Genomic DNA, 23,938 nt, shown 5'->3' with positions numbered 1-23,938 from the left:
AATGAATTGCCTTTTCTCTGGAAAGCCAACCACTTTGTGACATTTTTTTTCTGTACAAAGAATGCTCAAATGAAACAGAATCCTGAAAACAGCTAAAACTTGACTATGTCAAGTAAAATCTTTGCCAACTGTAACTATGGGAGTGTATAAACTATGAAAGAGCATTTTAAATATGCTGTTGAATTACTGAACTATTGAGAAATGTGGTATTTATGGAGGGCTGTGCTCCCTTTGGTGTACAACTGGATCTAATGGTCACTGCAACTAGATTAATTAATTATTTTTTTTCTCAGAGACAAATGCTGACTGCTGCTGCTGTTTCACTTAATCTTAAAAGAACAATAGCCAGCTTGCCTGGAGGAACAAAAGTTATCAAAGTCCAACCAGCAACCAGAGAATGCCCCCTACTCTGAGCCTGCGGTATGCTCTTTTCCAAATAACTTGAGATTCATTAATAAAGCCTTTATTCAGTGCTCTGAAAAGTAAGATAGTGGCACACTTAAAGGGGAGGCTGAGATTTTAATCTCCCTCTCAGTCAGCCAGCCATCCCACTGCTGGCTCCAGCAGTGCTCCTGCCCAGGTGTGCAGGCTGCAGTCCAGTGCTGCTGGGTTTACTTCAGACCTAAACAATGGGCAGGGTCCAGGGGGAAAGGCTGTTGTGACAAATCCCCAGCCATCCTTTCATCGCCTTGGCTTCAGAATACTCTCCAGTGCAGCACAAATACATGGCAGGGCATTTGCCAAGCTCATTTAAGTCATCTGCTGTGGTGGTGTTCATAGGGGTCCCAGGATGAGGGAAGAGACAAGGATCTGACTCCATGTTTCAGAAGGCTGGTTTATTATTTTATGATATATTTTATATTAAAACTATACTAAAAGAATAGAAGAAAGGATCTCATCAGAAGGTTAGCAAGGAAGGGAAAGGAATGAATGATAATAAAATCTTGTGACTGACCAGAGAGTCCGAGACAGCTGGGCTGTGATTGGCCATTAATTAAAAATAACCACATCAGACCAATCAAAGATGCACCTGTTGCATTCCACAGCAGCAGATAATCATTGTTTACATTTTGTTTCTGAGGCCTCTCAGCTTCTCAGGAGAAAAAATCCTAAGGAAAGGATTTTTCATAAAATGTGTCCGTGACAATCTACTATTTTACAATTTCACGTCACCTGTTAGCTTTTAGCAGCCTGAGTAAGAGTGATAACTACAGGATGTGTGCTGCTGAGGTACAGAGCTCCTGTTTTTTACAACAGTGCAAACTTCTCCTATCTGTAATAGGTGCAGCAACACTAGGGAAAAAATGCCTTTTTATCTCAAGAAATTTTTCTGTCATCCTCCTTCCCTTGCAAAGAGAGGCAGGTAAAAGCAATATAGAAGCTTCAATTCCAAGGATTTTTTTAAATTATAATTTCCCTAACTTTAATTTTCTAAAACCCACAAAACAATTCTAGAAGGCACTATACCATACACCTGTGAACCCGCCTCCACATCAAGAACTGGATTAATTCAGCATCATCATGTTCAGTCACTATCACACATGTTCTGGCAGTCAGCCTGCACTGCCCCATTCTCAGCAGACCTGGTTTTGCAGACTTTCAAGTCCTTTCTGTTACCAGAGAAGCCCACCATCAGCCTACTGACCTTAACCCCTGCTCTGCCAGCTCTCATTGCTCACCAAGGTTTCCATTTCCATTTGGGCCACCTTAGAAACAAGGCAAACACATTGTCAGGCACTGGAGCAGGCTGCCCAAAGGAGTGGCTGAGGGATTTAGAGACATGTCATGCCTGCTGTGGCACTGGGGGATGTGGTTTGGGGATGGACTGGGCAGTGCTGGGATGACTGAAAGACCTTTTCCAACCTTTTCCAACAATTCCATCATTCCACAGCAAGGAAGCTAAAGGCTGTGCAGGAATTAACAGGCAGGCATGTCTCATTTCTCCTGAGAATGTGACTTCTGCACTGTATTTCAAAACAGTTTTATGGAATCTCCATTTTCAGATACTTCTCAGCCAAGACTGTCAATACTCATTTCAGTTCTTAGCAATGTCTGCAAGAGATGTTCTTCCATGTGAAACTATTCGATTAAAAAAAAGGTATATCTATAATTTACAAGAAAGATGTAGAGGGATGAGCTTAAAATACTGTTCAAATTAAAACAGAATCTTTCCTGGCCTGAATTGTTGATGACTAAGTGATTACTAAGCTTCCATAGATTTTAGTGTACAAGTTATCACGATGCTTTGAGTTTTTTTTTACAGTTACTAACATGTGCTATGACCTTGTTAATGCTGTGTTTCTATGTTAATATCATTAGTATAATTACAGCTAATAGAAAGTTCTAATGACAAGGTAAGTCTAGCAGAAACCTATTCTGAGCTCTAGTGTACCTTCAGTACAAATATAAACCACAGACTATATTTTCTGTATTTTCTTTGCCAGAATCACATCCACAGACTGGAACTGAAGAGATGACAATGGAGTACAAAACCCTAAGTTTCTATTTAGGTATTCCAGCATGTATAAATTTTAAGATGTGATTTATATAGTGTCATTTATTTTCATTCCAGTTTCTGTCATATTCACTAATGTTTCACAGTTTGGGCATATTTTTTAAATGAATGGTCAAAACCATGAAGTGTAATTGCCACTGTTATGTCTGCAAAAAATTGTATGGGCACTAAAGAATAGACAGAACTTTTATACATACATATTTAATTCTAATAATAATCATCTAATTATAAATTTTGAGAAACTGCACAGGTTTGTTTTTCTGTGTTCTGAATTAGGCACCTCCACTGAAGTATTTTCAGCTAAGAAAATGACCTTTGTTCTTTTAAAATTCCAGTTAAAGTAACTTAAAACAACTACTGACCTGTAAAACAAGTTATCCCTAAGTTGTTTCCATGTTGGCAATAAAGATACTACTCCTGTGATCATTTTCAGGTGCTTTCAAAAGACACCAGAGGAACTCCCAGGACAGACAGAGGGAGCTGTATCTCCAGTTTTCCCCTTTAAAAAGGCATCTAAACACAAGCTGTCAAGTTTAAACTTGCAACCATAAAAACAAGTAAAAAAAACACCCTCTGGCTTGTTTTTCACCATTACAGCCAATCAAATTAAACCTGTAAAAGCAACAGGAAGAATAAGATTTGCCTAAAGATCATGGTACAATGAAGAAATGTTTAGTTTTTATAAATATTGCTATGTCATTAAGAAATTTAGACAACTGACAACTTCTTTTGCTTTTTCAGCTTTGATTTCCCATGAACAAATATTTGCCCCTTTTCCTGATTTTGTGATGTAATAGCAATACTGAAACACATGGCATGTCATCACTGAAACGTGTCAAGTAGAGAAGTATTATATAGCATTAGTTTGAATAAACGTCTAAGGACAGGTTTTATGGTTCACCAAAAAAAGAACAGCCCTTCCCTCTCATTCATCTGAAAGAAGCTTAAAGAGGATCCAGAAAGGCAAACACAATTCTAACTGCAGAGGAGACAGAGGGAAAAACACAGAGATCATATTTAGAAGCATATATCCCTTCCCACTATTCCATCCCTTCGTGCACGAGGAGCCATGCTCTGCATCCACGTGCAGACACTGAGCTCTCCCACTGCTGCTCTTTGTCCCCAAACAGGCAAAACCAAGCAATGAACAGAAAAAGTAACAGAATACTGCACATGTGAAATTTTGTTAAAATTGGAGATCAACCTCATAAAGAAATTTCTTTAAAGGCTTTCCTACTTTGCTGCCTATATCTTTTAAATTCAACATATTTTTCCATTCTATCTTCTACAGGGTCTGGATGAAGGGGACGGGAAAAAGCTGTTCTACATTCATTTAAATTATTTGCAAGATTCACTTGTAGCAATGAAGTCTTAATTAATCTCCAAAATCCTGCTTTAATTGCAGTATAACTCCAGTGTAAAATGGCCTCTGCATTTGATTATATTTCTGAAAGACTTATAAACTTAATTTCATATTATTTTAACTCACAGGTAAGTTTTAAGCAGGTGCTTTATGAAAAAAGAAATTGTATGGATATTAAGACTTCTATCCTCTTTAAAACCCTGCTGTAAATGGTACTACATCTACAGAAGGGCTCTTTCTTGAGAAGAGCACAAGGAAACCAGGCCTGAGCCCCTTGGTGTTGCTAAAGATGTTAAGCAAGGAGGACAGCAAAAAACTGACTTATGAGTTCATTACTTCTCTGTTGATTCAAATTTGTCTCATTTTTCACCAGTACTTTTGCACTAAAACCAGTGAGTCACGACTGATTACTTAAAACAACTAAGTTATTTTAAAATTTAAATTAATCAAATCACCAACAATCTGCATCTAAGGCTTCTTACTGCCACTATCCCACCCCTGCACATCAAGTTCCCTTTCCTGCCCTTTCCTGAGGGCACAGCTCTGCTGTTACACTGCTCTACAGTCAACACCATGCCTTCCCCTGCACAAAAAGCAATCTCAGAGCAATTAAATGAATCATTAATAACCACAGACATGCTACTCGAGGAAGCAGAATGCAAAACACATGATGGAACACTCACTGCTGGAGAAGGCACTTGCTGAGGGTGCTCACTGAAGTCAGCATTTTCCCATTTGTACCCCACTAGGAATCCTTTCCCTCCAGCTTCCGTCTCTCAAATACCTCTACACATCTTCCCAGGAACTCACCTTCCAGACTGCGATTTGGTTCAAGTGGCAATCTTTGCACATGTGACTGTAAAAGATTAGTGATAAAGTACTGAACTGTGAAAGCTAAAAAAAAAAAAAAAAAACAACCCAAATAACCGAAACTGAAGAGATATTAATTCCTTATATTACTTGCATTATGAAACAATGAAACCCATTCTTTTTCTTCAGGAAGCAATAATTGTCAGTAGGCCCTCACTGGCTGTAAATGCATACAATTGTGTTTTTACTGTTAAATTGTGTTTTATGGTACAGGTTTTTTTATTATAAATGTCATAGGCACAGGATAAGTCTGTCTACTTTTCAAATAATTATTCTATGCCAATTTCTTTACAAGGCAGGTACCTCTGATGGCATACCAACTCCTACAATAAGTTGGATTAACTAATTAAATCCCATTATCTAATAAATTCCATAGAAAGCATGGCTGCAATGTATATAAATAGTTTTATAGCTGGGTTTTACCATTTTAAATTTTTTCCCACTCTTCTAAAGTACTAACCTGAAAAGATACACTCTTCAGCAATGTGCTCTGCACGTACATACTGTATGGCACCAGAGCTGCCACATGATGCTCTCCACAATTATTGTATATTTCTATATTATAGAATATTCTATATTATAGAATATTGGATATTTCTACCCTTCCCCTTGTGTATAGGACCACATTCTTGTCACATGCCTTGCAAACACAGCCCACAAGCTTTTTTCTCTCTTGACAGATAGATGGCCTTGCATTTGGCTGAATTAAAATGTGCATTGCTTAGGTGGAATGGAAGTTTCTAGAAGTGATCGCCTGTACCTTGGTGCAAGCCTCAGTTTCCAGCGAGACGTTTGCCACTGGATGCTGTCTCCTCCTTAAATATAATTTTCAGCTGTGGCAAAAAACCAGTTAGTTTTAGTAACATGACACACACACCACCATAGAAAAGTTTAAGGTGTGCTCTGTGGCCTTGTGTTCTGCTCGCAAGATCAGTGTCCAATACCCTGCCCAGAATTTCATGTGGCTCTCTAAGCCACACAGTCACTGAGTGGTTTGGGTTGGAAGGGACCTTAAGGATCATCCATTCCCTGTCCCCTGCCATGACAGGGACACCTCTGTCACTGTGATATTTTCTGAAAAATCCTCTTTGCGCAGGATTTTTCTCCTGAGAAGCCTCAGAAAAGAATGAAAACAATAATTATCTGATTGATTTGGAATGTGGTCTGGAGGCTGTTTACCAACAGCTGCATCTTTGACTGGTTCAATGTGAATTGTTTTTAATTAATAACCAATCCCAGTCCATCTGTGTCAAGGCTCTGAGGAGTCGTGGGTTTTTATATTCAGTCTTGTTAAGCCTTCTGATGTCTCCTTTTTCTTTAGTATAGTTTTAGTATAGCAAATTGATATGAATATGGAATGGATATGATATATCAGCCTTCTAAGAACTTGGAGTCAGATTAATCTCTTCCCTCATTCTGGGACCCTCACAAACACCACACACCTCCCACTGTCCCAGGCTGTTCAGAGTCCATCCAGCCTGGCCTTGGACACCTCCAGGGTGGCACAGCCCCAGCTTCTCTGGGCAGCCTGTTCTAGAGCCTCACCACCTCCTGAGTAAACAATTCCTTCCTAACACCAGATTAAATCTCTCCTCTTCTAACTAAAACCATTTCCCTTTCTCCTATCGCTGCATGTCTGTGTTAGAAGTCCCTATTTTCTTATGAAATGAAATTAAGTGAAATGCTTACAGGTACAAGAAGGCTTTAATCAAATATAACCAGAGGTGTTTCTGGGAAACCAGAAGGCTTTTTTTTTTTTCAGGCAAGCAGAGGTTAAAATTCTGGGACTCTCCACATGTCAGGTTCAAAGCTGAAAGTGAGGAGATGCTGAGAGGAGATAAACAGACCCTCTAAAGGGAAAACAAAAATCAACAAATTATGTACTGTCCTGGCTGTGCAACTCTAACCTAAAGGCAAAGAAAAGCCTCTTTTCCCAAATGAGGGAGCATTTACACAACCCTGTATGCAGTAGTTCAGTTATCCTAAGAAACTGTGCCTTGGAATTTAGGTGTGAGAAGTGTGAATTTTAAACACTGTTTTAAGCATAAGGAATTTTAATGCTTTCCTATAATTTCTGAGGTACCAATTCTGCTATAATACTGGATAGTCTTTCCCTGAAGTGTGTCCTGAACAAGGCACAGCATGGCACTACAACTCTTTTGAGTCTATGCTGGAGGCACAATTTTTCAAATCTTCAACTGAAATCTCAGCTAAAAATAACCTTAGCTATTTATATTTAATGTTTGCACAAGAAAACCTCTGTCTATTTAGGGTACAGTCTGTTGTCTCAAAGATGACAAAAGTAAGCAATATTATTTGAAGTGGAATGTTTTATTTAAGCAGCATGTATAATGAAGCTAGTGGAAAAATATTGAAATTTCAGAAAAGAATTAAATGCCCATCGTCATTTACCTGTTATTTCAGGTTAGTGATATATATTACCTAAGAACACATTATGTTACTTACCTTTACCAAGGAATTAAATATCCAGCTATTTCACTATATTGTATATTAGACAGTGAACCTAAAGATTTATTTATGTCAGTATGGCCCAAAAAAACACCAGGAAGTTATCATTTACATCAACACAAAGAGGATGCTTGGTCAAAGTCAAGTTCAGAATGATCCAGTCAGTTGCTCAGGAGCCAGTGTAGTGGTCATCTAGCTGAGTCAGAAATTGCATTTTTTCATTCTACCAACTAAGTTTTAGACATCACAAATGAAATCCTGGTACCAATTTGATTATCTAAATTAATACTTTTTCCTGAAGAGATGAGTCAGATGTCAAAGAAGTTGAAACTTGTACTATTTTCCATTCATTTGTAGCAAATAAAACAAGAAAACCAGTGGTCTCTTAAGATAAAATATAACTCCAAAACTAAATTTAATTCAGAGTAACTAAACAAGAAATTATGTTAAATGTTCTACAGCAGAGTATAGCATCCAAACACAAAGCTAGTGTTAAGAGTGGGCCTTTCCTAAAATAATTTAATACTTACCTCTTAATAAACGATCACCAGCAAAGGAGAATACTTCATAAGACCCACAACACTGCTTTTTTGATGGGTTAATTATAATTCCATCAGCACCTAAAAGTGGTAGAGGATCTGTGCACAGAAGTTATGGCTGCAGGAATAAATTCAGACAATCATGTACAAATCTGACTGCTTTACTGTAGCATCCAAGTGCCAACAGTGGATTTTTAATAACCCTTTTTCCCCCCCAAGATACATGCATTATTTATCATTAAACAACCAGGTGATCTTATGACTCAGACATAAATACTTACTTTAAAAAAGCTAAGAGTCCATTTAAAAATTCCTGGACAGAACATAGCACACTGATGTCACTTTATTTCAGGATTACCTCTTGTCCCAGTGGCATTCATGCAACAAGTCAGCTGGGATACAGAAACAGATAGGTTAAACTTACTCTAGACTAAACCAGACATGTGAATCAGGTGTGTGAAATCCACCCCCATAAAAATATACCTCAATTAGCTACTGAATTTAGACTGTTAATGCCAGGATTTTGAAATTAATCTAAAGGGAATACTATAAATACATCAAACCTGCAATTTTTATAAACTTGGTGTTTGATGCTCTTTTAAAAAAAGACGTCTTTTTTGCATAGTGATACCCACTTATACACATTTAGTTTGCATTTTTATGCTCTATACTACTTCCTAACCAAAGCACAAAGAAGCACAAAGGTAAGAAAGAAATGTTTTCTCACAGCCTTGATTTTATTTTTTCAGTTTGACAATATCTGTCCAGTTAGCATTCTGGAAAATAGAATTTCTGGAAATGATACAATCATGTAATCATGTATTTTGGTTTAGAGTTTAATAGCAGCTCTTAGCTTAGCCGACCTTCCTCTTGGGTTTGTTTGGATATCCTTGGCCTGGGGTGTGAGAACTTTTTTCTGTATAGAAATCCACTTGGAGTTGGATTTTCCACAGGGAGATCCTTGAGTGTCTTCTCCTCTGGAGGCATTTTTCAGAGCCTGTCTGATCTTCTGCTTTGAGCCAAGGTTGTGTTTCTCTGTCATGTCAATGCCATGAAGGAAACGTTTGATGATTCGATCTTCCAGGGAATGAAAGGACAGGGCCACAAGGTGACCTCCAGGCCTCAGGAACTTCTCAGCTGTCTTCAGCCCTATCAGGAGTTCATGGAGCTCATCATTCACAAATATCCTCAGGCCTTGGAAAGTTTTAGTAGCAACATGCACGGGTCTCTGAAGCAAGTCCTTCCGTGCGTAGAGCGCCGATGCTGGGAAAGCACCTGTCACACATTTTAAACACGCATGTTAATCACTTCATATTTCGACACCTTGACATTCACTCGTGCAAGACGACTTTAAAGGAAAGCATAGTCAAAACTGAACCTTGAGTAGTGAGCTTCCTTCTTTGTAATACATCTTTATTTTATGTTTTGAATTTGCATCTCTGAATGTAAAGCCTATTAAACTAAGATGCTTTGTGGTTGGGTTTTTCTCCCTAGAATCTTTTAGAGAAGTTCCTTCTCCAAAAGCATCACCAATTGAAACTAAAAAATAATGGCTGAAATCCAGATAAAGAAAAAAAAAATGATAGGACAGACAAGTCTCACTTTACAGCTCAGTGTAAAAAATGTCAGTTTGGAATTTGCAGTTGTGTTCTGCTTTTAAGGAAAAAAATTAATGTACAATGGACACAGTCTTACCTGTGGCTTCCAGATAACTGCATTTCTTCACAGACAGAGATAACTGAAGGCAATTTCTACCTGGCAATAACTATCTTTCAATGTATTACCTGAAGTTTAAAAGAGACATCCTTGTTTGGAAATAGCAATTGTTGAACTCTATGCCTGTGTTTCTTCAAATGTTCACAAAAATCCCTTGAGAAATTTAGAAAATGCAGCTGCCACTGCTGTGTTTTCACATGCCTACACAGCACAATGTTTCAAAGTTTGTCAGACCTAAAACCACCAGATTAAATATTGTTTTATTAGATGCACAAAACTCCCTCTTTCTTTCCCCAAAATTCTTATGAGTCTAAAAGTTTTTGCAGAGACCAAAAATTTGATAGAAATTTTAATATACCAATATTTATTGTGTTTTAGGCTTGGACTTTCATTACATGGATACAGAACAAAAAGCTAGAGAAGCCTGATTTGATGGATCAGAGGAACTAAAGTGCAATATCTGCAAACTTGAGTAAATTTACAATCTATTACCTAAGTGACCATAGGAGTCTGGTGAAGATAAATTGAATAAAACATGCTAGCACATAAGTGGACAGTTATTTCTCTAAATAAGAGGCAATACATTCGGTATGTATGTATTAGAACGCCCCAATTTCATGTCAGTGCTAAGCTACAATATAGTGAAGCAAAGAGTTTGAAGTAAACACAGCTCACCATCAAGTAATGGATATTTTACAGAGTGAAGTGAAAGAGGGGAATACTGTACCTCTGAAACTAGTTTTCTAAATTCAAATTTGCATGGGTGATTGAAAAAAATTAATAGAGATATCATTACCCATGAGAGGCTCACACAGAAGAATTTATTAGTGTAATTCTTGAGAGTTTACTTATGTCAGAAAGCCTAAGTGTTCACAAAGAATATCACAAACACAAAACCAATCTCAGTCTTCAGCAAAGACAAAGGAAAATAATAGGATTTTAAAAGTCAGTTGTTATTAACACAGCTATTATCACATATTGTTGGGAAGGATGAAAGTTTGACAAGGAAGTCTCACTGATATGTATGCTTAGCAGAAAGATTCTTAAATGTAGAGTCTGATGAAAGAATAGAGATGGAAACAAGTTTTGATAGACAAGAAAAGAATTGCTGAGCCAGTCTTACTGGATAACCAAGGAGGCAAAGGATATGTTAGTTAGAAGGGGCTTTTATGACTTAGAGCTAAGGATAAACCCACCCCAAAGAAGAAGATGCTTTTACCAAGCAGGAAGATAGCACAGGCAAACAAGCCTGCCGATGTGGCAAGTAGAAAAAAAGTCTCAGAATTTTCCACTGCCAAGAAAACTGAAAAACACCTTCTAGCTTAACCTGCAATGTACTAACTTTTAGTAATTGGAGAAGAGTAACATGAATATGGTAATTATAGTAGTTATGATAGGCTATGGACAATAGTTAAGGGATAGATTGGTTCTACTGTATTAAGATGCTCAGCAAAGAAAAGTATATAATGCAATGTAACCAAAACCAAAGGGTCTCCAGGCCTGCCTGCAGCTGGAGCTGACAGTTGTAGGCACAGGCTCTGTCATCCATGGCCCTAGACTGCTGCAACACCTTGGATGTAATAAATTGCATTTTGAAGAGCTGCCTGGAGTCCCACATCCCTCATTTCAGCTCTTACAACACATGCTATGTCCCTAAGATATGTTTCTGCATAACTGATTTTCCTACCTTCCTCCTCTGAACTCCAAAGCTAACAGCTCCTAAATTCACAGAAGAGACCCCATTGTAGCTGTGGCTACTTCCATTCCTTATAGTCTGAATCCTTCAAGACAGAATGTGGCAACAGGATTGACTTCTCCCAGCCAAGGAGTGCATGTGAATTTGTGGCTTAAGCTGTCTCACAAAGCAGTAAATAGATGCAGCCTGCAGGAGTGATATTTCTTCATCATTTACCAACTCCAGAAAAAGCTACACTAGCTGGTCAATGTAATTCCTGTCCTTGAGAACATAACCTTCTGTACTGACCATGAGTCACAAACAGAATGTGTGCTTTCATTGATGAGGTCACAAAGCTCGTTTTGATGAGAGACCTCAATTAAAAGGAGAGCTAAAAACCACAGAGCATGAGGAATCCCAAGAAACCGACACCAAGCTCATGCCTACTGGCATGGTCTCTGTTTCCATGTCTCTTTGCACACCTGAAAATGGGTTCTTTGAAAATGGAGCCCTTGGAACAGCCACTGAGTGCCAGCTGTGTGTGATGAGAGCTGTGTCTCAGTGCACAGCAAAACAAACACAACTTTGTTTAGGTCAAGTAACAGCCACCAGCACTGGTATGATGCTCAGAACTATGGAATGAACCAAGAACTATGGAATTAATCAGATTAGAAGAAATTCTTCCTTTGGTGGGTGGGAAGGCACTGGAACAGGTTGCTCTGTAGATTCCCCATTCCTGCAAATGTCCAAGTCCAGGCTGGACAAGGCTTGGGGCAACTTGGTCCAGAGGAAGGTGTCCCTGTCCATGGCAGGGCCGTTGGAACTGCATGGGCTTTAAGGTGCCTTCCAACTCAAACCATCCTGTCAATCTAAATTCAACTTCAAAAGGCTTTGTAAAAATGTAAATGGACATAGCATGCTGATCATCTGGGCAGGTTTTCATTGGTCTGCTCATCAACACTAATATTCTACAACTGCAATACTGAGCAGATGAATAAAAGAACAATGACACTCAGGCTATTAGCATGACTAGGACACTAACAGGTCTTTGGGAGGTTCCTCCACTAATCCTGCTGTGGCTGTTGAGTGCAGTTTCCTCCTACAATAACCTTCTATGACAATTAACTCTGACATTAATTTATTACTATGAATAATTTATCACACACTGAAGAAAAATTAATTAAAGCCCAGATATATTCTGTAAGTGTAGCACAACCTTACATGCCTCAGCTGAACACGCACAAAGAGCACTGCAGCTCCTAAAATAAAGCACAGAATACCAGTATTCAGGAAATTGGTAAAGAAATGCAGCCACTTGGCAGTTTTATGCAATCAAAACCTCCCAGACTAAAACCAAAAATCAAACTGTTTACACGTTCAAAGATTTACTGGTCTACTGTCAAAGACTGGGATTAACTCATAAATGTAATCTCTGGTTATTCTAATCTGGTTATTATTATACATTAAATGTAATTTCTGTCACACTGGTCTTCAGCTATTTAGCCAAGGCACTGGATTCTGATCTATGTTCTATGGGTGAAAAATTCCCCTATCACTCTTACTCCTCCACTATTTGTGCTTTCTGCTCAGGCACATCACTTCTCACCCAGGCCCCTCCAGTTACCAAGACACTTAAAGAAAATCCTTCCTGGTAACTGGCTGTTCAATGCACAAAAACATTAAAATAATAATAAAAAAAAATCTGTATGGGAAGATTGTAAAGTGAATTTCATTCATAAAAACACCACGCTTCTGGCTAGATGACTGGTTTGGAATCCCAGTGAGAGAAATATCCATTTTTAGTTTCAGGATGCCCTGATGATACTTACACTTTAAAAAAATCTAATAGGCTCTCACGTTGAAACACACTGAAATTTGAAAAGCTTGTGAATGGAATTAGCAGTGTGCTGTGCCTGTCAATAGGAACTATCCAAGTCCCCAGAGTGTGGCAGAGTGGGAGAGTGTAAGAATGAATTCAGAGCCTGCACCTGTTGGCAGGAATTCGTCTGTTGCATTAGCACTGCATTTAATAAGTTTCTGTGATGCAACCAATGTCCTTTTGTCTGGGCTCCCTCTGCACAGTGCTAATTCTCACCCAGCTGCAATGCAGGCAATATTACAAATTCAAAACTGATAATTAAAGCCTGTAAAAGTGAGCCAGTCTGAAAGAAATTGACTTCACCGATTAAAGTTCTCTTTAAACTTGGAAAATTTTTTTAACGTGTCATCATCAACTCCTTTCAAGTTAAGGCCAGATGATCACATGATGTCAAAATTGTCTGTTCATATATTATGTACCTAAATAATGCTCAGAAAAAATCAATTTTGAACAAAAATTAATAGATAAAAAGGTGTATATTGCCCCCTGAAAAGAAATCAAAGTAGACCATTAGTTGTACAGAAAAAGCACATGAAAATTACATCCTAAAAATGTCACAATTTTTCATGAGTTTTCCTGCTCATGCAGTCAGACCTAGTATTTACAAACAGCTCAATGAGGTACAACAAAAGACATGAGGAAGTGCTTCTTAATCAACATTCACATATCTATTCACTACTCTTCAGCTGAGAACTACTGATTTTCAGTATTTACAGAGCACTCAATGTGCAAACAGCTCTGTGAAAATTATAAACAGTGAGAAGAGTTCCACTGTGCTGCGGGAAAAGATGCTGTTCCCCAAACTCCCCCTACTGCAGATTCCCCAACTCCTAGAGATCTTATTTAAACAGATCAGAAGCCTTTTGGATAATATTTATAAGCACCAGGAGGAAGACAAAATCTTTAAAATTTTTAATGCTGTTTTGTTTCCTTGTTTTGGTTTTTTTTTTAACTACATCCTTCACTTTTATCTCCCAATGGATTAGGATCTGCAATACCTGTTCTAAGCTTTTGGGGGATGGTAGGAAAGACCAGAAATCTAGAATTCTATCAAAAGAAATTAAATTTTCCAAGCTCAGGTTAGTCCAAGACTAGATTCACAGGGATTCTGCTGATCAGCTGGACCTTAAGATAAAACATGGGAGCTCTGGAACATCTGAAGCCACAGTAATCAGTAAGAAGAGAAAGAAATACAGGCACTACACAGATTCTCAGATGCTGACACCCAGCTTCATTGGCTAGATTGTTTTGCTTGTGCTCTGGTTCCTGTACCAGGCAAAAATGATGACCCTGCTCTGGAAGATAATCAGGCTTGCAGAGAATCTGCAAAATCTAAAATGTGAGATTTCACTATTCTAATTAATATTTTATTTTTTAAAGGACATAACATTTAACTAATAGGTCATAAATCTTACTCTGGTCAAGTCTTAAATTAGTCAGTGCTGTTTTGGGCTGTGCCATCAAGAGGTTCCTGTAGCTGTGGTCTCTGGCACTGTAGCTCTGGCTTATCCCAATAACTTCACCAATATAATTCCATGTAAGAATATAAGTTCATTACAGATGATAAATGAATCAAAACATATCACAATTATGAAAAACTTCCTTAAGATTTTCTTAATCAGTACAAAAACTGATAGGATCCACCACAGTGCTTCCTTACTGGATAAAACAAATTGAAACTGGAAGAAGTTTTATGCAAACAGGGATCAGTGTAACAGCTCGAAAATTGTTACAATTACTTGTGTACTCTCAAAAAAGCACACCAAACATACATATTTATTGTCTTGGCAGATGTGTGCTGGACTCATTGTTTTTGGCATGTACACTACCTGATGCATACCTGACTTGGGGATCAAGAGGCTCTTCAAACATTGCAGGGAATTTAAAGTGAGGACAAAAAAAATCCTTCTCATGGTCACAGCAAGGGAGCATCAACTGCTGACTCACATGCAACACATGAAACATGAATGGATCTCCAATCCTGTCTTGCATACACCTGTATTTTCATTCCCTTACTTCCAGCTATGGCTCCAAATTATTTCAGAATTACTGAGTTGCTTGTGTGTAACATGTTATGTCTTTAACACAGTGAGACAGTTGCTTCCAGCTCAGGGGTAGTACACTGTCTTGACCAACACTTTTTCAAAAAGTATGGAATATATATGACAAAGCTCACAACTGTTATTTTAGGATATTGCTAATGATGACATTAAAAATTTAAAAATTTATAAAAGCCTCATAGTGCTTTGTCTCTTTTATTTATTTATTTTTTTTAAGATTGGTTATACTCACTGTATTTACAGCAGGGGCTTACAACAGCAAGCAGTGTCTTCAGATCCTTTTATCATATCAGCTCAACTTTGAGCCTTGGTTGACTGGGCATTTTGCTAAAGTATCCTGACGTCTACAAATCCAGACTTTTAATTTCTCCATCATAGAATTTAAGTGCCTTAGACTTCCAGTTAAAGTAATACAAATTTTTAAGAATACCATGAAATTTTTAATACTCTTCAGGATATCAATATTTTACACTGTTCTTTAGCAAATATTAAATTTGATTAGCATTTTAAAGGTCTGTATTCAAAGTCAGCAGTTTAGACTTATCTGTGACAAGATATAGTGATTTTCATCATTTGGGTAAAAAAAATAAAAACATCCTGATGCTACATATTATGTAAATGAACAGGATTTGTGTCTTAGGCAAATTTTTACTTGAGAAAACAAACATAAAGGTTCTTGATGGAAGCACTGCTCCTGCCTAACTGCATTTTCTTCAAGCTCTTTACAGTGAGGAGCAAGGATGATGAAGTGTTTCAATAGTCTCTTCAGGCTGATCTAGTTGGCATGCACAAGATGAAGCAAGCCATTTAATGCTTTGTGCTTCCTGATTCTTTAAAAAGACAGAAATGATCTGATTTTACTGGCAATTGGAAACTGTCATGGTACCTCCCCTTAAAATATAGAAACTTCAAACTAGGACAGATATGACATATCTGGTATTTGAAAGGATCAATAGCAAGGATAAAGAATCCCCAAGGCTGCTGTCATTCTGGGGCGGACAAAATGATAAATCACTTCATGTTAAATCTATTATTGAACTAATTGTCAAATTAAACTAAAAAAAAAATAAAAAGAAGAAGAAGAGAGCTGACATCAGAGCAGAAGGGGCAGGATTAGACCCCGCACCACTCCAAGTACAAATAAATCCCTCTTGGACTTGGCAGGGATTAATATTTCCTTCCCTTCTGTGCAGAATTAATGAGGGTACCTGCCACAATGCTTGCCAGCTGCCTGGTGCTGGTGATGGGGTAGATGCTGCGTGCCTGCACGATGGCAGAAGCGATCCTCCTGGCATGCCTCTCCTCGCCGTACGCGCTGAGCACCGCTGTCAGCGCCCGCCGGTCCAGAGCATTCACCACATCAGCAGCCGTGGCCATAGCAGGGCACCTACACACAGAGCAGCCGATTAGTCCAATTAGTGCTCTGACCTCAGCTACCATCCACCAGAGGTGAGCTCTCACGGAGCCACACACACACACACACACACACACTTTGCACACTGCCTGGGAGGTGTGCACATTGCAGGTGGCAGCACTGTGGAAACAGCTCTCACCTTTTCCATCCCCTTCTCTTGCTGCTCTAGGTGGAGTTTGTGCCCTAAGTTCTGCTGGAACAGTTTTAACTTCTAAGTGCTATCACAAACCATGCTTGTGCCTTTTAAATCCCTGTCTCTTGCTGCTCTAGGTGGAGTTTGCCCCCTAACTTCAGTTAGAACAGTTTTAATTTCCAAGTGTTCTTATAAACCATGCTTGTGCCTCTTAAATCCCCTTTTCTTGCTGCTCTAGGTGGAGTTTGTTCCTCAACTTCAATTAGAACAGTTTTAACTTCTCTGTGTCATCACAAACCATGCTTGTGCCTTTTAAATCCCCTTTTCTCACTGGTCTAAGTGGAGTTTGTTCCCTAACTTCAGTTAGAACAGTTTTAACTTCCAAGTGTTATCATAAACTATACTTAATAGTTTAGAATAAAGAATTTATTGTATGTTTTCCCTGATTAGTTAACCCATAGAGGATATTCATAAAATACCCTGAACTGTTTCAGTAGCCAAGTGACAGAGATACAGATAGACAGATTGAAGGCTTACACTGTTTAAATTGTAACAGGTCCTGTAGTTTATTTGACTAGGTCATTTCTATTATCTCAGGACAGCATTTCTATATAGATTCTTATGCCTTTTAGAGAAAAGTAATGTTAAATTAAGAATCAATATATTCCAGTATCATGCTAGGATGGAAATTATGTGTGACCTTTCTCTTTAGTCAGATTTAGAATGTAAACTTGCCTCTTATGGGATCATTTCAGCCACCTTGCCTCATATGTTGTTTTCTAGCCAGAACCAATTTCAAGGATCTTTTATTTCAAATCTCCTGCTATGAAAATAATTGCTAATGAAGATAATTAAACATTACTTTTCACTAAAAGGCATAAGAATCTATACAGAAATACTGTCCTGAGATAACAAAAATGACCTAGTCATATAAACTGCAGGATTTATTACAATTTAAACTGTGCAAGACTTCAATCTATGTATCTACATCTCTGTTACTTGGCTACTGAAATAGTTCAGGGTATTTTATGAACATCATCTGTGGGTTTACTAATCAGAGAAAACATACAAACTACCTAGTAAATTCTCTTCTAAATTCTCTTCTTGACTTTCAGGCATTTTTTACTCCCCTGCAGTATCTTCCAAAAGATAAAAAAAACTTAGAGGAAAGTAGTATCATAGCAACAACCACAGTGCAAGGCTTTTGTAATGTCTCAGGTACCCTTTGTTCTTAGGCTCCTGTTCTGTGTTTTTTTTCTCATGATGCATCCGAATTACACATAAGCCTGGAGTTCAGATTCCTGAAATCTGAGGACTGAATCCCAGGAGAACCATGGGAGCATTTTGCACAAGACCAAAAAAAGCCAGTATCATGAAACTTGCTGTGTTAAGACTTAGCATTAATACGGTAAGCTTATTCCTTAGAAATTGAGGCTTCCCATTGGCTCTTGTGGGCAATGAAAGAACAAATGGCATTTCTTAAGACACCTCATTCATCAAAACACCAAGAAAGAATTGCCATTCTCTGTCATGTAATGTGTCATGCAATTACAGCCATAACCCAGACAAGACAGATCTTTGGTTGTTCATGCAAAAGGCTGAGTGCTGCAGAAATACATCAGGTCGTCTGAAGATGAAAAACACTGCATAAGTAGAAATTATCATTCCACGACTAATTTTCATGCTCTTGAAAGTACTGAACACCAATCAAAATTTAAATACAGGTGATTTACTCTGTAACCATTAATTTGACAATTAAGTAAGCCTGATGTGCCTTCTACACAAAGAGAAAGGAAACTTACAACAAACACATGGGCGTGGAAGATAGTGACCCACTAGCATGCTAAAAGCAATCTGATTGGCTATCTGATTTAAGCTAGCAGATATAATGAAGAGAATTTTATGTATTTATTTTTATGATGCTCCTTTCACAGAGAAGCAACTGGATCAAACGGTCATTGCACAAAAGAGGGATGCTGCTCCTTTCCTGAGGGAGCAACTGGACCTGCTCAATTGAAGCTTCCACAAACAGCAAGTGCGGCAGAAAAGGAAAGGGACTGCAGCAAGAAGTTGCAAGTCTGCAGAACAAGTATAGGCAGAGAAGCTGTGGAAATAACAGGCTTCTGAAAGAGAGATGATCCTGTAACTGTGTACCACACACTCCAAAAATGTTACCATTTAAAGGTGCAGTTAATAAACCATTACTGTTTAATCACTCACCACTGGAACCTTCCCCTCATTTCCAAGAAAGCAAAGGGCTGAGCACTGAGACAGAAAAAAGCTTTTTAGCAAAAGAAAGACAGGATAGCTGTGCAGTATCAGATGTGCTTTGAGGATAAGGATTCTCCAATTGAAGAGGAAAGGAAACGCACAGGGGTTGCAGAGCAGCCAGTTTTTGAGGTTCAAGAAGAAATGTTCTATTATAGTGTACCTGTCATGATCCATCCTCATGTCCAAGGGCCCATCCTTCTGCAGGGAAAAGCCTCTTTCAGGTGTGTCTAACTGCATGGAAGAACAGCCAGCATCCAGGAGAACTCCATCCAGAGTGCCTGGCTCAACCCCAGACGAGATTAACAAAGCCTCTGACTGGCTGAACCTTCCCAGGAGAGGCTGAAGCTGGTTCCTGTAAGAAAGGAAAAAAATGAATAGCCCCAAGTTTAGTTATAACAATGCTATCTCTCCCCCTTGTACAGCAGGAATTAGATAATAGCACTCAACTTGTCTCAGAAGCAATAGGGCTATTCCCAAAGTAATAGTTTATGTCTTCTCATATGCCAACCTTGAAAACTGGTCCAGAACACCCCTCAGTGGCTACTTCAGCTTTAACTCTTTTCTCTCTTCCTGCTTTATCTTAAAGAAATGGAAAACTGACTAAAATTTAATTCTTTTCAGTTCACAAAAACTCAAGACACCTTCATCAGCAATGTCCTGACTACTGAAGTACCTGTCCCACTCAGCAGGGCCCTTAGTAAAGCAAGGCCAAGGTGCAGAAAAGAAAGAACAGATCTAGAGAAGCAGACAAAATGGAAGAAGAGGTCACAACCTGTGGTTAATATTTACCCAGCAGGAAAACAATTCCAAATTCCTGCCACGGGACCAAACATGTTTTTAGTGGCATTTGTCATTTTAAAACTAACTGGGAGAATGAGGTGCACTCAATCACAAGCAGGCAAAACTCCTTCTGCATTTTGGATTTAGGCACCTGATCACTGCAGAGAGCGGTTTAACACGCACTTCTGTGCTTACTGCTCTTTCTTGGATTCAAAATGGTTGTTTCTTAATGTTCCCATGCTGGCAAGGAAAAGAAGAATGGCACGGGAGAAGAGAACGCACCTTGGGCACACACGTGTGTGTCCCAGTGCTGGGACAATGCTCTCAGGCACAGGATGGAATTCCTGGGGTGTCCTGGACTCAGTGATCTTGATGGCTCTGCTCCAGCTCAGGCTACCCTGTGATTCCATCATCTCTGAGGTTGCCATTGCTCTCTTGGGTTTCTAATCCCAAACTTCTGGGTTTTGCCTATATATAAGGCAGCTTACAACTGCACAATTTATTTTATCTGTCTCTCAAAATTGAAATGGATTTCACAGACTTAGGAAAGATTAATCAACAAATTGCTGCATTTTTAAGCAGTACCTGCAAAACAGAAAACATTTCTGGAAGCCACTGCCTCCACATGGAGAGGAACAGCTCCATTAAAAGGAAGATACTTATGACTCCAACCACATGGAAGAACACTCAGCTACACAAGGCTCTCCTCATAAGAGCAGAACAAATCCACCCAGTAAAAAGAGCACAGAACCTGGGAAACAGTGTGAATGGACAATGTCCCCCAGGGATATCATGATGGAACACACAATTTGGAATTGGCTTCTGTCCAGCCCATGACTGAACACAGCTACTCAGCATAATAAGAACTGACAGCTCCTGAAAAGCACCATGATCCACTTCAGACACTTAAACCAATTTAAGGTACATAGTTAGATAGTTTTGAGATTGTATTTCCTCCCCAATATAATGAGGGGAATTTCCTTGAAAATGCATACTCCTTTTTCCAGCTGGGCAGTGTTTCTACCTTCCTGACTCATGCAAATGAATGAACCTTAAAATTCCATATGTGGGAGATGAAAATTAAAATAGACCTGGATAAAACTATAAATTGCCATTGTCCAGTTCCCCAACAGATCAGGGGAATCCATGTCAGGGGCTCTGAAGTAATGCTCTGCAAACCCATCTGAAAAATTACTCTGAACATTTTTTATTTATTGCTAGAATTTTTCTTACATTTCTTTAAGCAAGCCAAAATATGTGGATAGCTAAGATGTTTGCGACAGCTTTGGATTTGTGATCTGCCAAACTTTTGTGATTAGAAAAGGTTAATTAAAAAAAGAAATTTTTAAATTTTGAGTAAGCAGAAATTCGGTCTTTGGTAGAGAGATGCTTCAGCTGGAACAAAATCTGGAGATTGCAAATAAAAATAAAAAAAAGATTGAGAAATTATTAGGTTGACATTTGATGTCAGTCTTCGAGCTGTGTGGAATTACAGCTTCTGTATGTAATGTGTTTGTTATGCACTGCCCTGTGGGTACCAATAAAGGATACAGGCATCCTGGTGATTATAAATTATAATTAATTGCAATATAAAATATTTTAATATAAAATGCTATAATATTAATAAATAAATTTATAAATTCTCACTAAAACCAGCTGCTTTTTATGAGGTTATAATGACTGTATTACAAGGTCCAGGCCAGCTCTCTGGATTCCTGTTCCTCTGTGGAACAGAAGACACAGTTTTAAGCATCTTGGATAACTCATACCCTTCCATTAATCAAACCAAGTGCACAGCAATGAAAGATTTATCACCTTATGAAAGGAAACACAAATATCAACTCTCTTTTTGGTCGGGTAGTAACGATGATAGTTATGAAAATGACTAATCTACTAGATTATAAGCATGACACATTTATTTGAAATAAAATATTTTACCAAGAGTTCAGAACATTTGTTAGAAGACAAAGAAACTCTCCCCTAGTCTACCATTCTTCATGCCTATATTCAAATAAAACCTGCCAGTTAACACACAGGATTTCTCAAAATATTCTTCATTTCCCCTCAACTTCCTTTTGAATTCAGGTTCTCATTTATGTGATCTGTAAATCCACTTCCCAGAAAAATCTGAAATAAATAATAAATAATGAGCTGTTAAACTATGTTGAAAACCTTTATTTCCTACAGTCACATGCCTTCTGCTTTACCTAGGTATGCAGAATTCTTGCCACTTTCTTTTTCAGTCTTCCAATGTTTTCTTTGGTCAACAGAAGATTTATGTTCTATGACATAGTTACACCTAGTGTGAAAATCTATTACCCTTTCTTGTCTTAATTTATTGCAAAACCAGTAATCAGTGGAAAAAGCAAGCAAGGTAAACCAGGGAACATCTGTAAACACCAATTAAAACAGCCAAGCTTATAGTTCTGAGAAGCCTGAGATGAGAGACAAAACATCACAGAGCAAGACTGGATGGGGATTTTCACCACTGCTGACACCTTGGAAACCTGCTAGGACTACAAAGGGTCCCTGTAATAATTTTAGGTAGTCTTAGAAGGTTAAAATCTGACTAAAACAAGTTGCCTTAAGAGAAAATATTTAAACTTAGTACTTAAGCAGCATTTTATATATTCAGAATGTTTTAGTAACATAAAAAACTACAAAGAGCTTTTAGCTCCTCTCTTATAAATGGAGAAACAAGACTTGTAGGGTTTAATATTTAATGACTTGAAGACACCACATAGAAAAGCTAAGACAATTTCAGAAACCATGGTCTGAGGATGTAAGAAAGCAGAAAATACCTGTCATATTAGCTCTCATTTGGGGAGGTGTGCATGGGGTAATAGCATGGCAATTTTTCAGCAAATTCCCAACTTCTAAAGACAAGCAATCTCTAATTTCTCAAAATAGTCAACATGTTCACTCCCTTTTTAGTAATCTTGACATCCTACAGGAAAAATGTATGTAAGATTTCAAAAGAATCCTGGGAATATGGACAATCTGGCCTACTTTAAAAAGAATAAAAAGTTATTCACAGCAGCTAAGGTTGTGGGGCCTTAATAGATTTTCCTGTGCAACAACTTCAGAAGATTGCAGAATTCTTGTGAAATAACACATTTGGAAAATAATAAAGAACCTTGGGTTCAGGTCCTTTGTTCAGGTCATAACACAGTATTTTATTATATCGTGACACATAGCATAGTAATTCTGCTAGACAGGACTTAATCCACACTTCTCAAGCACAGGAAAGAGCAGAATGAGAAGGAGTTCACTGCTTCCTAAAGTATTTCAGGTTCTGCAGGTTTAATCTCTGGTATTCTGAAATGCTTTATAAAAATATTTATTTCTCATTTTAGTTCAGAGGGATCCACACAGAAAAAAAAAAAAAAAAAAAAAAAAAAAAAAAAAAAAAAGTAAAGCATTAACACAGCTTCAACAAAATAAATGGAATCTTTTCTCTCATCTAATTTCTCTTGATTGCCACAGACATTGACATGACATCAATCATTCAAGTAATTTCACAGAGATGTACAATGATGCTTTGATGGTGCTTCAGCATTTTTTTATGTATTCATAATAACACTTGCTCCTGATGTTTCACTATTGCTCCACTTAAAAATTCTGTGTATAAACACACACCCATCCCTTGCCAGCAGAACAAATGCTTTCTCCAGGAGAAGAGAAAACCAAGTTGTTCAGCTAACTCTTGGCACTGCACACCAAACAAGGAGACCAAGGTGGTGCTTGGATGTAATGACTGCACTGGGATTGCCATCAGGGGCCAATCAGCCCCAGCTGTGATGAGGACACTGGCACAGACCTGGTTTGACACTGCCTCACCTGGCTGAGGTCACCCCCAGCTGTCATTTTCACTCCTGGCTGCACTGCCCCAGGCACAGCCAGAAGCAAACTGTGAAGTGCTCCAGCCATAAATCCCAGGAAGTTCCAGCATCCTGGGAATTGTGGTGTGTTACTGCACCTCAGTGCAACATCCCTCTCAGAAAATGGACCTGAAAACTCTACAAAAAAACTTTACATGGCCTTTATCAGATGGAAATTTGGCACGGTTTTCATGCTTGCCAAGTTTATTGGTTTGCATGCCCTGGTTTGGCAGGGGGGCACAGAGGTGGCTCCTGTGAGAAGCTGCTGGAAGCCTCCCCCCATGTCCAGCAGAGCCAGTCCCTGCTGGCTCAGAGGATGGACCTGCTGCTGGCCAAGGCTGGGACAGGGACAGATGCTGGGAATGCCTCTGGG

General features: G+C 38.5%; 1 protein-coding gene across 2 annotated transcripts in view; it reads right to left on the bottom strand.

Moving 5' to 3' along the window:
• Nucleotides 1–8,472: 8,472 nt before the first annotated feature.
• Nucleotides 8,473–23,938, bottom strand: part of METTL15 (methyltransferase 15, mitochondrial 12S rRNA N4-cytidine) — a 78,822-nt gene continuing 63,356 nt past the window's right edge. For both annotated transcript variants that reach the window (XM_059848376.1, XM_059848375.1), the window contains exons 4-6: nucleotides 19,065–19,256; nucleotides 16,295–16,473; nucleotides 8,473–9,031 (exon numbers count right to left, since the gene is read on the bottom strand). In XM_059848376.1, the coding sequence (XP_059704359.1) occupies nucleotides 8,586–9,031; nucleotides 16,295–16,473; nucleotides 19,065–19,256 (817 nt within the window). In that variant the 3' untranslated portion in view covers nucleotides 8,473–8,585. The remainder of the gene's footprint in view (nucleotides 9,032–16,294; nucleotides 16,474–19,064; nucleotides 19,257–23,938) is intronic.

Source organism: Haemorhous mexicanus, chromosome 6 (genome assembly GCF_027477595.1).
Source record: "Haemorhous mexicanus isolate bHaeMex1 chromosome 6, bHaeMex1.pri, whole genome shotgun sequence".
Lineage (NCBI taxonomy): Eukaryota > Metazoa > Chordata > Aves > Passeriformes > Fringillidae > Haemorhous > Haemorhous mexicanus.
This window is presented reverse-complemented; position numbering and strand designations above follow the sequence as displayed.